The 13,444-nt window shown below is 41.3% G+C and overlaps 1 protein-coding gene across 2 annotated transcripts in view; it reads left to right on the plus strand.

Annotated features, from left to right (window-relative positions):
* The window catches only part of LOC110046306 (piezo-type mechanosensitive ion channel component 1-like), a 39,348-nt gene that overhangs the window by 21,127 nt on the left and 4,777 nt on the right, over window positions 1-13,444 (plus strand). For both annotated transcript variants that reach the window (XM_089298645.1, XM_089298646.1), the window contains 17 exons: window positions 565-830; window positions 1,624-1,713; window positions 1,994-2,070; window positions 2,601-2,753; window positions 2,935-3,308; window positions 3,895-4,395; window positions 5,217-5,301; window positions 6,307-6,392; window positions 6,493-6,539; window positions 6,953-7,106; window positions 7,746-7,790; window positions 8,589-8,647; window positions 8,739-8,846; window positions 9,456-9,614; window positions 10,350-10,497; window positions 12,069-12,254; window positions 12,965-13,069. In XM_089298645.1, the coding sequence (XP_089154771.1) occupies window positions 565-830; window positions 1,624-1,713; window positions 1,994-2,070; window positions 2,601-2,753; window positions 2,935-3,308; window positions 3,895-4,395; window positions 5,217-5,301; window positions 6,307-6,392; window positions 6,493-6,539; window positions 6,953-7,106; window positions 7,746-7,790; window positions 8,589-8,647; window positions 8,739-8,846; window positions 9,456-9,614; window positions 10,350-10,497; window positions 12,069-12,254; window positions 12,965-13,069 (2,643 nt within the window). The remainder of the gene's footprint in view (window positions 1-564; window positions 831-1,623; window positions 1,714-1,993; window positions 2,071-2,600; window positions 2,754-2,934; window positions 3,309-3,894; window positions 4,396-5,216; window positions 5,302-6,306; window positions 6,393-6,492; window positions 6,540-6,952; window positions 7,107-7,745; window positions 7,791-8,588; window positions 8,648-8,738; window positions 8,847-9,455; window positions 9,615-10,349; window positions 10,498-12,068; window positions 12,255-12,964; window positions 13,070-13,444) is intronic.

Genomic DNA, 13,444 nt, shown 5'->3' on the forward strand with positions numbered 1-13,444 from the left:
TTTAAATATCCTCTCAAAAGAAATCATTTCTAACAACACCAAATGTCGAAAACAAACACTTAAAGATACTGGTGAAATGAAACTGATGCTGAATTTTTTCCTGTGTTTACACAATTTCTCGGAACCGTTTGAAATTTATTTTCTCAAGTTCCCATGGGAAATGGGTTTTGGTATTATAGTATTTCAGGCAACTATTTATTTCGTTAGCTTTTAGAAAATGCAAAAAGGACTGTAATATACTTAAAATTATTCTGGTACACGGGTTTTGTCCACTTAAAACTGAAGTTGCTCGGATATTTAACAGTTATGATGAAGTTTTTAATAATTTCTGTTATCGGCCCTGGTCTCTTCTTCCAGTGCGGCCCTCGCGCTTGGTTAATAGCAACTACATACAATGAAATCAAAAATTGGTTTGAAAAATCGGGCATAAAATTGGAATAACGTGGAATAACGTCGTTAAACAACATAGGGGATGAATTCACGATTCTCGCCGACGTATTGAATTTGTCAAACTTATTACTGCCCCGACTTCTCATATTTTCCTTCTTCCTCTCATTCCTTCAGCTCGTGTCTTGTGTTTATGTGGAGTACGTTAAAAACCACACAGGCTGTTGGGCGTTACAGCTGCTAAGCTTGTTCTGTTTAAGACAACGTGGATACAAGAACAAGACACAAGCCGCCATCGGTGACTGTGTGGCTCCGGATGACACGGGACTCGCCATGGACTGCGCATGCTTCACTTTTCTTGTCATGCAGTATCGTGTGTTCACATCAGATTACTTTAAGCACGTGGTGCGAGATCACAAAGAGCAGGCCGACATGGCAAGTAGGTATGTACCGAGTCTCCACGAAGTTTGATTTCACTGAAGATGTCGGAAAATTCTCCCGTAATCCGTTTTAATTTGATGTCCGTAACGTAAAAAGCGTGGCATCGAAAAGTGCAATTTTGTAAATAATGCCAGGAAAGTAACAGCTTCCGCAGTTTGAAGAAGCATTCGTTTAAGAAGGGAACCAGTCAGCGATGGATAGCCTGAGAATAACGTAAACCATTTCTCGTTGTAAGTCATGTCATCTCTCCGTTGGCATATCTCATCGTAGAGCTTTTCCTAAACACAATTTCAGCGTACAGTGTAGTACATTGACCACGAGAATAAATTAATTAATTTTCTCAGCTATCAACCTGAGAAATGCTTTAGGAAAAAGGTAGAAGAATTTGTATAAGATTAGAGTAATAAGACTGTCTATCGTGAAGCGTAAAAAGAGTGCGAGAGGAAACATGTCGATGCGAAACTACGACAAATGAGAGGCTGCTGTCTGTTTTCTCTTCTTCCTGTACGTAGCCGAGTGCTTTTGTTTTGGCAGCAAAGCCGCGTGTGCGCGAAGCCTTGTGGGGATTGGTGAGGAGTCGAGTTGAATCCTGGGGAAGCCGCTTGCAGAAGAATAAAAGGGCGGCTTTTGCAGCCAAAAAATCACTCGCTCGCAAATCACCCCCTCCCGAATCACCCCAGCTACTCAGGCTATAACAAACGGAACAAACCTAAGCTGTGAAAGTTGTTCATACGTTCCCCTTCCTGTTTCCTCTTTGATGAATTTAGATCCGTGGTCGTTTATTTTTCTCCTCAGGGGCGCTGAACTAGTTGATGAACATGTTCGTACCCAGCTAGAAGCAGTGAGACGAGAAGACAAAGGAAAAATGGATCGCATCAAAAAATCGTGAGTACAGCATTCTTTACACTTACACTATCGCTTGACGACTGTCGGACTTAGAATGTTTGTACTTGTCAGACTTGAGTTGTTTAAAGGGTGGATAACGTTACCCGTGGGATGAATCACTATCCAATGGAAACATCTTAGTAATTAATTCGGAGGAAAGCGTTTTCCAATTGCTTTTGTTGCTGTACCGCAATATACGCCGCTTGACTTTGTATTGATATTCTAAAGTGACACTGGATCCTGATGTATTTAATATATTTTTCGTATTTGTTTAAAACAGACTCAACAAACTGAAACAGAAACTTGCCAAGCTGCACCCAGCAGGAGAACAATACGAGCCTCAGTCACACTATGAAGGTAAACAACTTAACTCTGTTCACACCGACGTAATATGTTCAGTTAAGCCAAGTTTAAAACAAATTAAAAAGCAGTAACAGAAAAATAGAAGAACAGGCTTGATATGATTTGTTGTTCATAGTCCCTCGCAATCTGGGTCTCTGCCTGGTGTCTCTTCGCTTCTTGGAGTTGTTATGACACCCTTCGTGTTTTGTACATGTACCTCTTAAAACTATCATTTTGAGGTTCGTTGGAGTTCGTTGCATCAAAATATCGTGCATACGAAGCGTAACACACGAACCGACTAACAGGCAAACGCGCGATCTGATTGGCTACATAGGAGCGGCCTAGTTATCGAAAGACGGCATCGGGAGCTGGTCAATCTTTGAACATGGATTCAACTTCAGGTTTTCGTGAAGTTTCTGGAATGAAAATATATTAGTTGCTTTTTGATAGATCGGTCATTGAGTTATGCTAAAACAACAACTTAATTTTATAGACGTTTTGTCTTGGACAGAATTGACATAAACGCTTTCTCTGGTTATGTACAGCAATCTACTCTGGAGATTACAAGTGGTTTGAAACTGAATCAGAGGAAGAACTAGAGAGTGAATCACCAACAGGAAGCCCATCACGTGACAGGAGTCCCAGTCCTAATGAGCCCGAAGGAGACCGAGCTGAGACCAAGGAGACTGGGGACAAAGGTGTGCTATTTTCTTTCACATATTATAAGAATACTGAACACAAACCTGTTGCTTTAATCACAGATAATGCCAGCCTCTTTTTCTCCGGTTTTTTTGTTCATCAAGTCTTTGAAAGAGAAATAACTTTTTAAACTTTACTTGGCGAGCTCTTATTGCAACCATCTCTGTTTCTTGTACACAGGCAAACCAAGAAAAGCCACAGGAGACCCAGCTTCATCCGGAGCACGGAAGAGTTCGAGCAGCTCAATCGAAGGCGAAGACGACTTCCTGGCTGTTATCGCCCCGGAGATGCCTGAAGATGTCGTAGGGCAACCCGACGGATTTGTTAACAAGATAAAGCGTTGGTGTAGCTGGCTGTATTACTACATCGCTATATCTGTAGACAAGGTCATTGAATTGCTGAATGACATTTCTAAACACTACCGAGAGATTGCTGACCAACTCAAGAGAGAGCGCAAGGAGAAGAGAATCGAGAAACTTCGGCGGGCTAAGTTCGGTTATGCAGTTGCTCGGGTTCGGCTCGGAGAAGCATCGGACCCCGAAGCGGACAACAAGGTACTTGTTAGTTTTGAGCGAGATTTCCACTGTCGCGTTATTTGGCGCGCGTCAACGAACGTAAATTTGATGAATTAAAATGCGTAAAGCTCTGTAGCGCAAATCTATGGGCGACTTGCGTCTGTGGAAAAAATGGAATCTGCTTTAACTTTTTCCGCCGACGGAAGCTATCCATATATTTCCTCGCTCCACAAAATTCACGTCTGTTGACGCGTTTAAAAACGTTCATTTTCTGTTTTCTCTAGTTTCTTTTGGTTTTCTTTCTTTACATCCATCATAATATGGAGCATTAATCGCTGGACGGCAAACAGCGTAGTTGACGTTTTAGTGTCTTTTTAGCGGTGTCCACTTCCAGGAATAAGTTGTAAAACTCTCGTTTTAGCATTTGTAGCTGGACGTTTTTAACGAACCGTCGATAACACCGTCACACGCCAAAGAAGAGAAGCGCGACTCAAAACGTCTGTACCGTGGCTTCCAACCTGTGTGAACCTGTCACAATGACTTGTTTAACCATCCTTCACGTTGCGTGTTTCTTTTATTTTGACGTCTACTTTTCATGTACAAGTGAATATTTTTGATCACGCAGAGTATGACGTCACGCATTACCATGGAGGATGATGACGCCTGGTCGTCTTCCAACTTGGACCTAGACGATGCGGACGGGAACGCGAGTTGGCGCAAGTCCAACATGCGGATCTCGCGCCTGACAGTAGCATTCGTGTATGCACTGCTAGCCAACACAGACATCCTGTGCTACATGCTGATGATATTAAACCATATGGTGTACGCTAGTGTTCTGTCGATACCGCTACCTTTCCTGGTGTTCCTGTGGGGCATGCTGTCCATCCCCAGACCCACCAAGATATTTTGGATCACGGTGATGACGTATACACAGATTGTGATCGTGGTGAAGTACTTGTTCAAGTTTCAGTTTATCGACATCAATGATTGTAATCGCGAGGAAGGGTTGGAGAAGGACAGTCCGCTGTGTCCTCCAAGGTTGATTGGAATTGAACGAGATGGCCACACGTCCGCCTATGATCTCTTGTTGCTGCTAGTGCTTTTCTTTCACAGATATTCACTGAAGGTAAGACTGTCTTCAGTATCTATGTGTAGAATAGCTTTGGTGCAATCGGCCATCCAACACGCTCTTTAGGAAATGTTTGGGTGGGGTGGGGTGGGTGGGTCATCCTTCAACAGAGTAGCCACAGGTCAGGAAATGGTCAGCGAAAAAAATTTTTCCAGGTTAGGGAAAAGTCAGGGAATTTATTTTGAGACAGGGAAAATTGACATTTTGAAGAAAAGTCAGGGAAAATTTAAATAATTCAACACGGCTGATTTAATACCATTAAAAACTGGAAGAAACATTTGGGGTCACTGTGATCTTAACGATATTTTTCGTCAATGGAGAAGGAAAATTTTGTTGAAAACTTATTAGTCTTAATGAACGGCTGTAAATTGAGGCTAGAAACCGCTACTAGATCTGACATTTTGTATTTATTTGGTCAGGGAAATGATTTTTTATTAGGGAAAAATCAGGGAATTTAGAAAAGTCATGTCTGTGGCAACCATCAGTCAAGAAAGTATTTTATTCGGTCTCGTCAAATTTTCATCGGAAATCTTCGCATAACATTCCGAAATGACCAGAAACGTTTGAATGGCTGGCGGGCACTTTTCGGAACTCGCGGGAAGATGGAACTCTCAGTCGCAAGTGTGCGAAAATTTCCGCGAAAATGAATTAGTAACATCGGAATGATTTTCGAATAATCTTCGGAAAATATTCAGCTTTGCTTTATATGCCATTCCAAAGGCGGCAAATGTGATTTTCGTGAAGAAATTATTGAGCATACAGGTAACCCTCAAATCAAAAAAAAAATCAAGTCATAATTTGTCTTGTCTCTGTTTCAGGTGCACGGTTTGTGGAGAGACAATGCCAACGCAGAAGAAGGAGATGAAACTGATGAGCCTCCAATGTCACCCGCTTCACCTCCAGGTACAACGATCTGTTCTGAAATAAAATCGCAACCAAAGCAATCACACATCTGACCAATTAGAACTCCAAGCCAAATCATGCGACCGGTGCCAAGCGCGGGAAAGCACGCGACCATTGCCGAGCCCGGGAAAAGGTGCAACCAGTGTCAAGCGCGGGAAACAATGCAGTCGTTACCTAGCGCGGGAAAACAACTGATCAGGGGCCCGTTTCTCGAAAGTCCCGGAAACTTTTCGGGCCCGGAAAGCCATAGCAAAATCTCGGACCTTACGATTACAGAGTTGTTTTATTCACCTATTCTTAATATGAACAGAGGTTCCCTTCATACAAGAAGTTTCAGTCGTATACACTTCTCCGCTTTTAGATACAGATGAACTAAAAATGGCTTTACGGGCCCGAAAAGTTTCCGGGGCTTTCGAGAAACGGGCCCCAAGGCGGAAAAATGATCCTTGGCAAGCGCGGGTAAGCATGTCATCCGTGTCTAGCGCGGGAAAACATGTCACCCGTTCCTAGCGCGGGAAAACATCTAAAACATGAGAGGGAAAGCGCGCGTAAACCAGGTCACGATTTGTATTCACAATTAAAACTAAGGTACACAGAATAGGGTTGCCACGGTCAGGGAAATGTCAGGGAAGATTAGATTTTATTCAATGTCAGGGAGAAGTCAGGGAGTTTTTTGTCAGGTCAGGGAGTTTCTCAATCCCTGTTCAAAGTCAGTGAAATGTCAGGGAATTTTATCTTAAGGTTGCCGCAAATTATTTTGTTACATGTTTTTGTATAGACAAGGCAATTTTGTTTTAAAAATTGTCTAGGCCACCCTTTATTTTGTTGATTCATGGCCAGACTAGTCATCCTGCAGGGTCTGTGAAAATTGCTTTACAGTCAGTGAAAAGTCAGGGAAAAGTCAGGGAGATTTTTTGTTCCAGTGGGTGGCAATCCTGACAGAGTTACGTTGTTGTAGGATCCTGCAAGCTTTGTCGCTTTTTCCTTTACCTTGATGTTTTTCAGGTCACTTTGGTGCTGGTTATGGTGGTTCTGTAATGCTGGATAGATCGATATCCATTGAGAGTAGCGTATCTACTCAGCAATCACAGGTTTGTACTTTGCTCAATTCATAACTTTCCGTATGACTTTGAATTCATATTGTAAGGAGAAATCAGATGTTAATCGTCGTTATGACGTGTTCTTTTTCAGGACACCGAGGCGACGGAGGGGGATGGAAGACATAGAAATCAAGAACGGTAGGAGATTAAGCTTTACTGTATATATCTGGAGTTTCTTCTCGTATTTCATTTCCTTTGTCGACAGTTACCCTAAACTTAACGCACTTAAACGCACTTTTTTCATATCTTCACGCCACCGTATAATATCCTCTATGTATATCTTGTCAACCAAATGCGAGGGTCGTACTACGAGAATGTCGCCCCCGAGGTCTTGACAGTACGTACAATAAAGATTGAGATCCAGTAGTCTCCCAGTAGGGTCCCGAGAATGCTTGGTTAATGAGAGATTTACTTCATGACATCATGATTTAAAAATAGAAATCGAACGTTTTCCTGGTCCAATACTTAGACAACATTGGCCCGGTAATAAAGCGCTCTTATTGGATAAATTTAGTTATTGACCCTCAGCTTTTCATTTCGTCTCTCCCTAGCGGGCTGTGTTTTCCTGTGATGACGTTTTTCCGTCGTATTTATGATCCTGAAGTAGGCTCGGGTGCTGTGGATGTGTACGCCATGATGTTTTCTTGTCAGTTTATCATCTTTATCATCATTGTGTTCAGTTGGTCTGCGTTCTCCTCCCCAGAGGTAAATAAACATCAGTACGAATTTCTCGAACAAATATAAGCCGTAACCGCGATTACCGTACCCAAATTCGCAGTTAGCCAATCACCGTCCTGATATCCTGCGATATCAAGTCGCTGACCCAATGTGCCTACGATATCATGGTCACTTGGCCAAATTTGGGTACGGTTAATACCTAATTATACCTTTTTGGTACGCTTCGGCGGCATATCAGGCCTGTTTGTTCTCGCCATGAGTATTTTGGCTCGACTGCGCCTCACCAAAATTAAACCATGGCTCGACCAAACTCGCCTGATATGCTGCCAAAGCGTACCAAAAAGATACGGTTAGGTATTAACCGTACCCAAATTCGGCCAAGTGACCATGATATCCTAGCCATTTCGTCAGCGACTTACCTAATAACACAGGATGATATCAGGACAGCAGACACGGCCTCTTATTGGCTGGTTGCGAATCTGGGTACGATTAGGACTGAATATTGATCTACGGAGCCGGCTCTGTTTGTTTTATTTGTTTAATTTTTTTACTCTTCTACTTTTCTTCAGACAGGAAATATGGAGGTATAACAAATTGTCGCATGTATGCTAGTTTCTAAAACAAAATCGATTCTCTATGTTTGATTTCCATATCCTTTATTTTCAGCCGAAGCCCCAAGCGCAGTTCATGCAAATAATAGAACAGAACGTGGTATGTTAACTTTGTTTGTTTGTTTGTTTTTTCATCGATATCAGCCATATGGACGATAATTATAGTAAATCTGTTCAGAAGAATTTTTTGCTTCTAATGTAAAAATGGAACGAACTATCAGACGCACTAACACCTCAGTTCGTCGCTCAAGACGTACAAAAGCTAATAGTTGGTCTTGATGAGTCATTCCTCAACTGCGCGACTTTATACTGGCACACATTGCCGTACAGACGTATAATTCGTCTGATGCCCGTCTTTGCACTCACACAGACAGATTATGCGTATTATCTGGATTATGTTTCTTTAAGTAAAATAATGCCGGGTCAGTTAAAGAATTGATTCATGTTTTAGTGTAAATTATCGCGTTTTGATGACGCGGGAAGTTGTGAGAGCTCTGAAGAAGCGTATCAGTTGCTTGACTCAGTAGTTCAGAGCAACTCTAGTTCCGTGAGTGCTCTCCAAACTACCCAAGTCCGTCATAACTCGATCACACTCGCTAAAGTATGAGTATAAAGCATTTTCTTGTTGAGTATAAAGCATTGCTCGCTAAAGCATTGTTTTTAAAACATTGGTTTTGGAAATGGCGTAGCGAAGGTGACTTTACTCAACCATTAGCCTGCATTAATGGATTATGATACACGCTTTACGTATACTGACTTTGATGGCGCGGCTTTTCTAACTGTGTTGTAAATAAAATATTGTGCGACAACCTTCATTGAAAACAGTTCTGTAACAAGTAATAGAGTCATTATGACAAATTTTACATCTAAAATGGAAATTTAATATCATTTTTTGTAGGTGCCTAAAACTTTCCTTTACATGTTGTTAACACAGTTTCTTCTCATCATCATTGACAGGTAAACATTTTTCTTCAATCAAACCGTTCCTCGTGTCATGAGATGACATAAAAATGCCTTGAGTGTGATTAAGTTTTCTTTTTCATTTCAGATATTTATATCTTAGAAAATTTGTGATAGCAAAGCTGATTTACAATGTCTGTTTGGTGATATTATTCCACGTGTTTATGTTCTTCATCGTGCCACTTGTGACACAGAGGTAAGAACACAAAGTTTGACACATAAAAGATCGTTACTCTAATATGTGTAATAAATAAGCACCAGCCTTCATTTGGATATTTGTTCGCGGAAATTACCTGCTCCGATAAGCGAACAATTTTCCGAGAGCGTATTTTCAAATCAAAATGGGGCTATTGTGTTTATTATCCTTGAAATATTTTCGCAACACGCTGGGGATCTGAAAACTGGGAAATATCACTCGGATATTCTCCAGTTTTGTCTGGGAACATTCAGTCACGTTACGCGTTTAGGCCAATCTCGTGTCAGAGAAAATATTTGATGGATTGCAACTCATGATAGTAACTAGTTTAGTACGACAGAATAGTGCTGAAACCATGATACAAGCGCTAATATAGGACTGAGCAAAGATGGTGGAAATGGAGTCGGTGTACCAGACTATCTGATCATAGTTTACTATGATCTGATGAAGTTGGACTCATTTTGAACAAACTAGAAAAAGGTTCCGTGACAAAGTGACGAAATTGATTCCATAGCTTTAATAATTTTATGATTTTAAGGTCATTCACAAACGTAAAGTTTACTATGCCGCCCTCTTATCATGACATGTATCCCTATCGTCTTTCTCAAGGGCTTTCATCGAGAATATTCCAGCAATCTTCATGTACATCTTTAAGTGTATGTACTTTGGACTGTCCGCTTACCAAGTACGATGTGGTTACCCTACGAGGATTCTGGGTAATTTCTTGACGAAAAGCTATACGCTGACCAGCGGTATTCTGTTTCAAGGGTAAGTCCATTGTGTAATTTGTGATAATCTCAAATTAGCCTAAATTACTATTTTGTCGACACGGAGCAGAGGGTTGGGGTGGGTTCGAGTTGCGCAGTATTCAGCGAGATTAGAGTTCGGTGGCTGTCCAACGCGCCCAATTTAATCACGCTGTGTGTCCGGATGAGTAGTGGAGGCTAAATTGAATCTTTGTGTGGTTTAGGTGGATTCCTAGTGATCAACGCTTGAAGTGTCGCGATTTTTGAATGAGTTAAGAGGAAATCCGATAGGAAATCAAGCAATTGTAATTTTTAGTGGAAAAAAACCGTTTACCAGAATTATTTTAAGTATATTTCAGTTCTTTTTGCATTTTTAAGAGCTAAAGATATAAATATTTGCCTGAAATAACACCAAAAGCAATTTCACACGGTAAGTCGAGGAAATAAATTTCAAAGTTCAGAGAAATTGTGAGAACACCGGTAAAATTTCATCATCCGTTTCATTTCACCAGTGTACTTTCAAGTGTTTCATATTAACTTCAAAATTTGTTTTCGACATTTGGTGTTGTTAGAAATGATTTCTTTTGAGCAGATATTCAAAACAGTCGTGTACAAGTTTGCAATACAATGTAAATAATCTTGGTACAAAGTTTTTGTCCACTTGTTACTTGAACTTCTGGTAGATTCCTTCTTAAACTCATCTTTCAAAATTCGAAATTCCTTATAACATGGGCCAATTAGCTGTTTTGTTTGCTAGTTTCCAGGCCATTCCCTTCCTACTGGAGTTGCGCAGTGTACTAGACTGGGTTTGCACGGATACCACCCTGACCTTGTATCACTGGCTCAAGATGGAAGATATTTATGCTAATATTTATGTACTGAAGTGTTACAGGGAATCAGAAAAGGTTAGTTGTGCTAGAAGTGATGGATATATTTATGTGGTTTCTGTTATTTAAATTCCTTTGCGAGCGTAATTATACAACGTTCCTAAGAAGCGTTGCTTTCTCTGAGGAAGACAAAGTCTGTTTCTTTACGCGACGTATTGAAGATGAGTTGCATGAGCGAATTTAAGGACGGTGCCTACTAAATACAAAGGTTTTTGCGCCAGGTTAGGACCACGCGGAAAAAGTAGATCTTTGTAAGGGTTATTGGCATCCACAAAGAAAAATTGGGGTAGCCACGCATTTTTTCGAAATAATTAGCCTTGAATTTCATCAAAAATGCTGACATCAGCATTTTTTTGAAAAAAGAAGGAAAGGATATTTCTTCACAGATTTCCTTAGAATTCGCCTTTATATACAGAAAAGCAAACACATTTATAGAGACCTTAAAACTACATGGTAAATGGTAACGTAAAAACCATTTTTGGTATGTTTTTAACAACAAAATCGTTGCCACAGCGTTTTTAACGTCTCTGACAGCCTTCCTCTGGATCAGCCAAAATACTGTCTAAATACCTTTCGCTCACAACCAGAAACTAATCACGTGTTGAATAGGCTTGCCACTTCCATTTCATAACATAAAATGTAGGGGTAACCACGCGTTTTTTAAAGTTATTGATCTTTTTTGAAAACTTTTACGGTGCCCGTAACATTTTTTCCTGTCACCTCCCTAGTAAGTAAAACAATTGCGTATCTCATACTTGTTTCGCGCGCGTACTACGCCATGTGCAGGTACATGTTTACAATTGGATTTCAGTATAATTTTCGACAGATAACGGCTAGTTTTTCAGCTGGAAGACGTTAACAGTTAGTGGTTAGCGATACGCTGCTAGTCTGGTATTCCTAGTTTAAGTACAGGTTCATTAAACTTGATTTGGTCACAGTAGGAAAACTTTGCTTTCATTTTAGTCGTGTACTTGGTAGCGTAGTTGATTGCGTCACTGTCAACCCAGCGCGCGCGTGGCGCTTAAACCATGCTTACGTGATGCGCAGAACGTGTGCGCACTAACAAAAGTAGGCACCGTCCTTAAGGTGTGTTGCGTGAGTACCCTTGGAAAGGTCGCGAAGAGGAGCCAAAGGAAAATCTCGAAGAGAAGAGCCCACTAACTTTAGGATGTTTTACTACCAAATTGCAAAGCAAAGCATAGTAAATAGACGGAAATGGTAAAAAAGCCCGGTAAACATCAAAGAAGCAATCAGATTTATGTTGGCAGGTCCTTGACCCTGCACATCTCTTGTTTTATGCTTATTGACTACGCATGAATTACATAATCGCAATGCTTCTATTGGTTAGTTATGAGTATACATAACCACATTTTGCCTTTTGCCAGCTTTCGTGCAGGGTCAACGCCCGAAATGGCCAACAAAAAACATACAACAACACACTTTGCCAGGTTTCTTAACCATTTCCGTCCATTAACTAAGAGCAAAGCTTCCAATTTAGCTTTGTACTTTAGGAACATTTTTAGTTTGGGAACTTTTAAGTTTTCCATTGGGCTCTTAACGATCTCTGTACATTTCTCTCCGTTGTTTAGACATGGTTCCAAGGGAGGGGTCAAAAGTATTGGACCATGAGCAAGTTGGGCTTAGGTGGCCTCTTGGTGGCTCTGCTGGTGATCGTGATATGGTTCCCTCTTCTGTTTATGTCGTATATCAACTCTGTGTACACAAGCAACCTACCGCAGGACGCCACGTTCACACTTTCCATTGGTGGATACCAGGTGCGTACAGCGCGAAAAAAAAAAGCGTTTTAGGGGAGCAGGGTTGGCGTAGTTTTGAGAGTGCTCGCCTCCCACTTGTGAGGCCCGGGTTCGATTCCAGCCCGATGCCATATGTGGGTCGAGTTTGTTGTTGGTTCTCGCCTTTCTCCGATGCTTTTTCTCCGGGTTCTCTGATTTTCCTCCCTCCACAAAAACCAGCACTCCAAAGGCCTGCATGAAAACCAGCTAAGGCGGATGTGGCTTCCTCTCTAAATATTGCAATTTACCACAATCACGCGAAAAAATGTTATGCTACATAAAGAATGCAAAAAGTAAGTTGTCCGTCTTGTGAGCAGGGAGCGACGGCCATCGATAATTAGGTACAGAGGACTAAAGCTTCCTTCGTTGTATCAATACTGTTGTTGTTTCACGAATTAAATATTTTGAACAGCTGCATTAATGGTGGTGCGTAAAACAAGCTGCTCCATCAGCGACAAATTTCCTTTTCTCTAATCCTAGTGTTAGTACATCTACACCTTATGGCTACCGTCGTCGTCATTGGAAGAACTTTCTCTTGACTCTAGTGAAATCACGCAGTGAGTTTCCTTATTTAAGAACCCCTTTCAAACGTCTACTGTGGTAATATAACAAGATTTCGGTTCCTAGATTAACGGGCTTTGCACCGTGCTGTTAATTTTTATTTGTTGTGTAACCTTTTTTTCCTTCGTCAGCCACTTTTTAAAGTAAGTGCACAGGAGAAATCTTTAAACACACTGACGGATGAGGAAATCGACAAGATAAAGCAGGAGCGGCCAGGGGGATACTCTGAAACCCAGGTACTGTAACCTTATCCGGACTGTACAAATTGCTGTGGCAAAAATAAATATGACCTGATTTAAGTTCTTTGGTTCCACTGTTTAATTATCCAGACGGATCCAGACGTTGAGCTAAGGGGGGGGGGGGGGGGGGGCGGGGGAGGGGAGGGGGTGTTTCACTTGCCCTGCCGGCTTTTCTTCCTTCTGTCATTTCTTCTTTTTTACCCAAAATAAGGGGGGAAGGGGCCCCTCCCCTAGATCCACCACTGAATAATATGTCAGACCAAATTATTTGCACCGCGTTGGAAGAATCCGTCGCACTCCTCACGACAACGTCGATTAGAAAATGATTTTATATTTTACCCACGAATTTCGCGGTACTCTAAAGTTATTTAC

This window comes from Orbicella faveolata, unplaced genomic scaffold (genome assembly GCF_042242905.1).
Source record: "Orbicella faveolata isolate gen_17 unplaced genomic scaffold, um_ofav_v1 contig_3, whole genome shotgun sequence".
Taxonomy (NCBI): Eukaryota; Metazoa; Cnidaria; class Anthozoa; order Scleractinia; family Merulinidae; genus Orbicella; species Orbicella faveolata.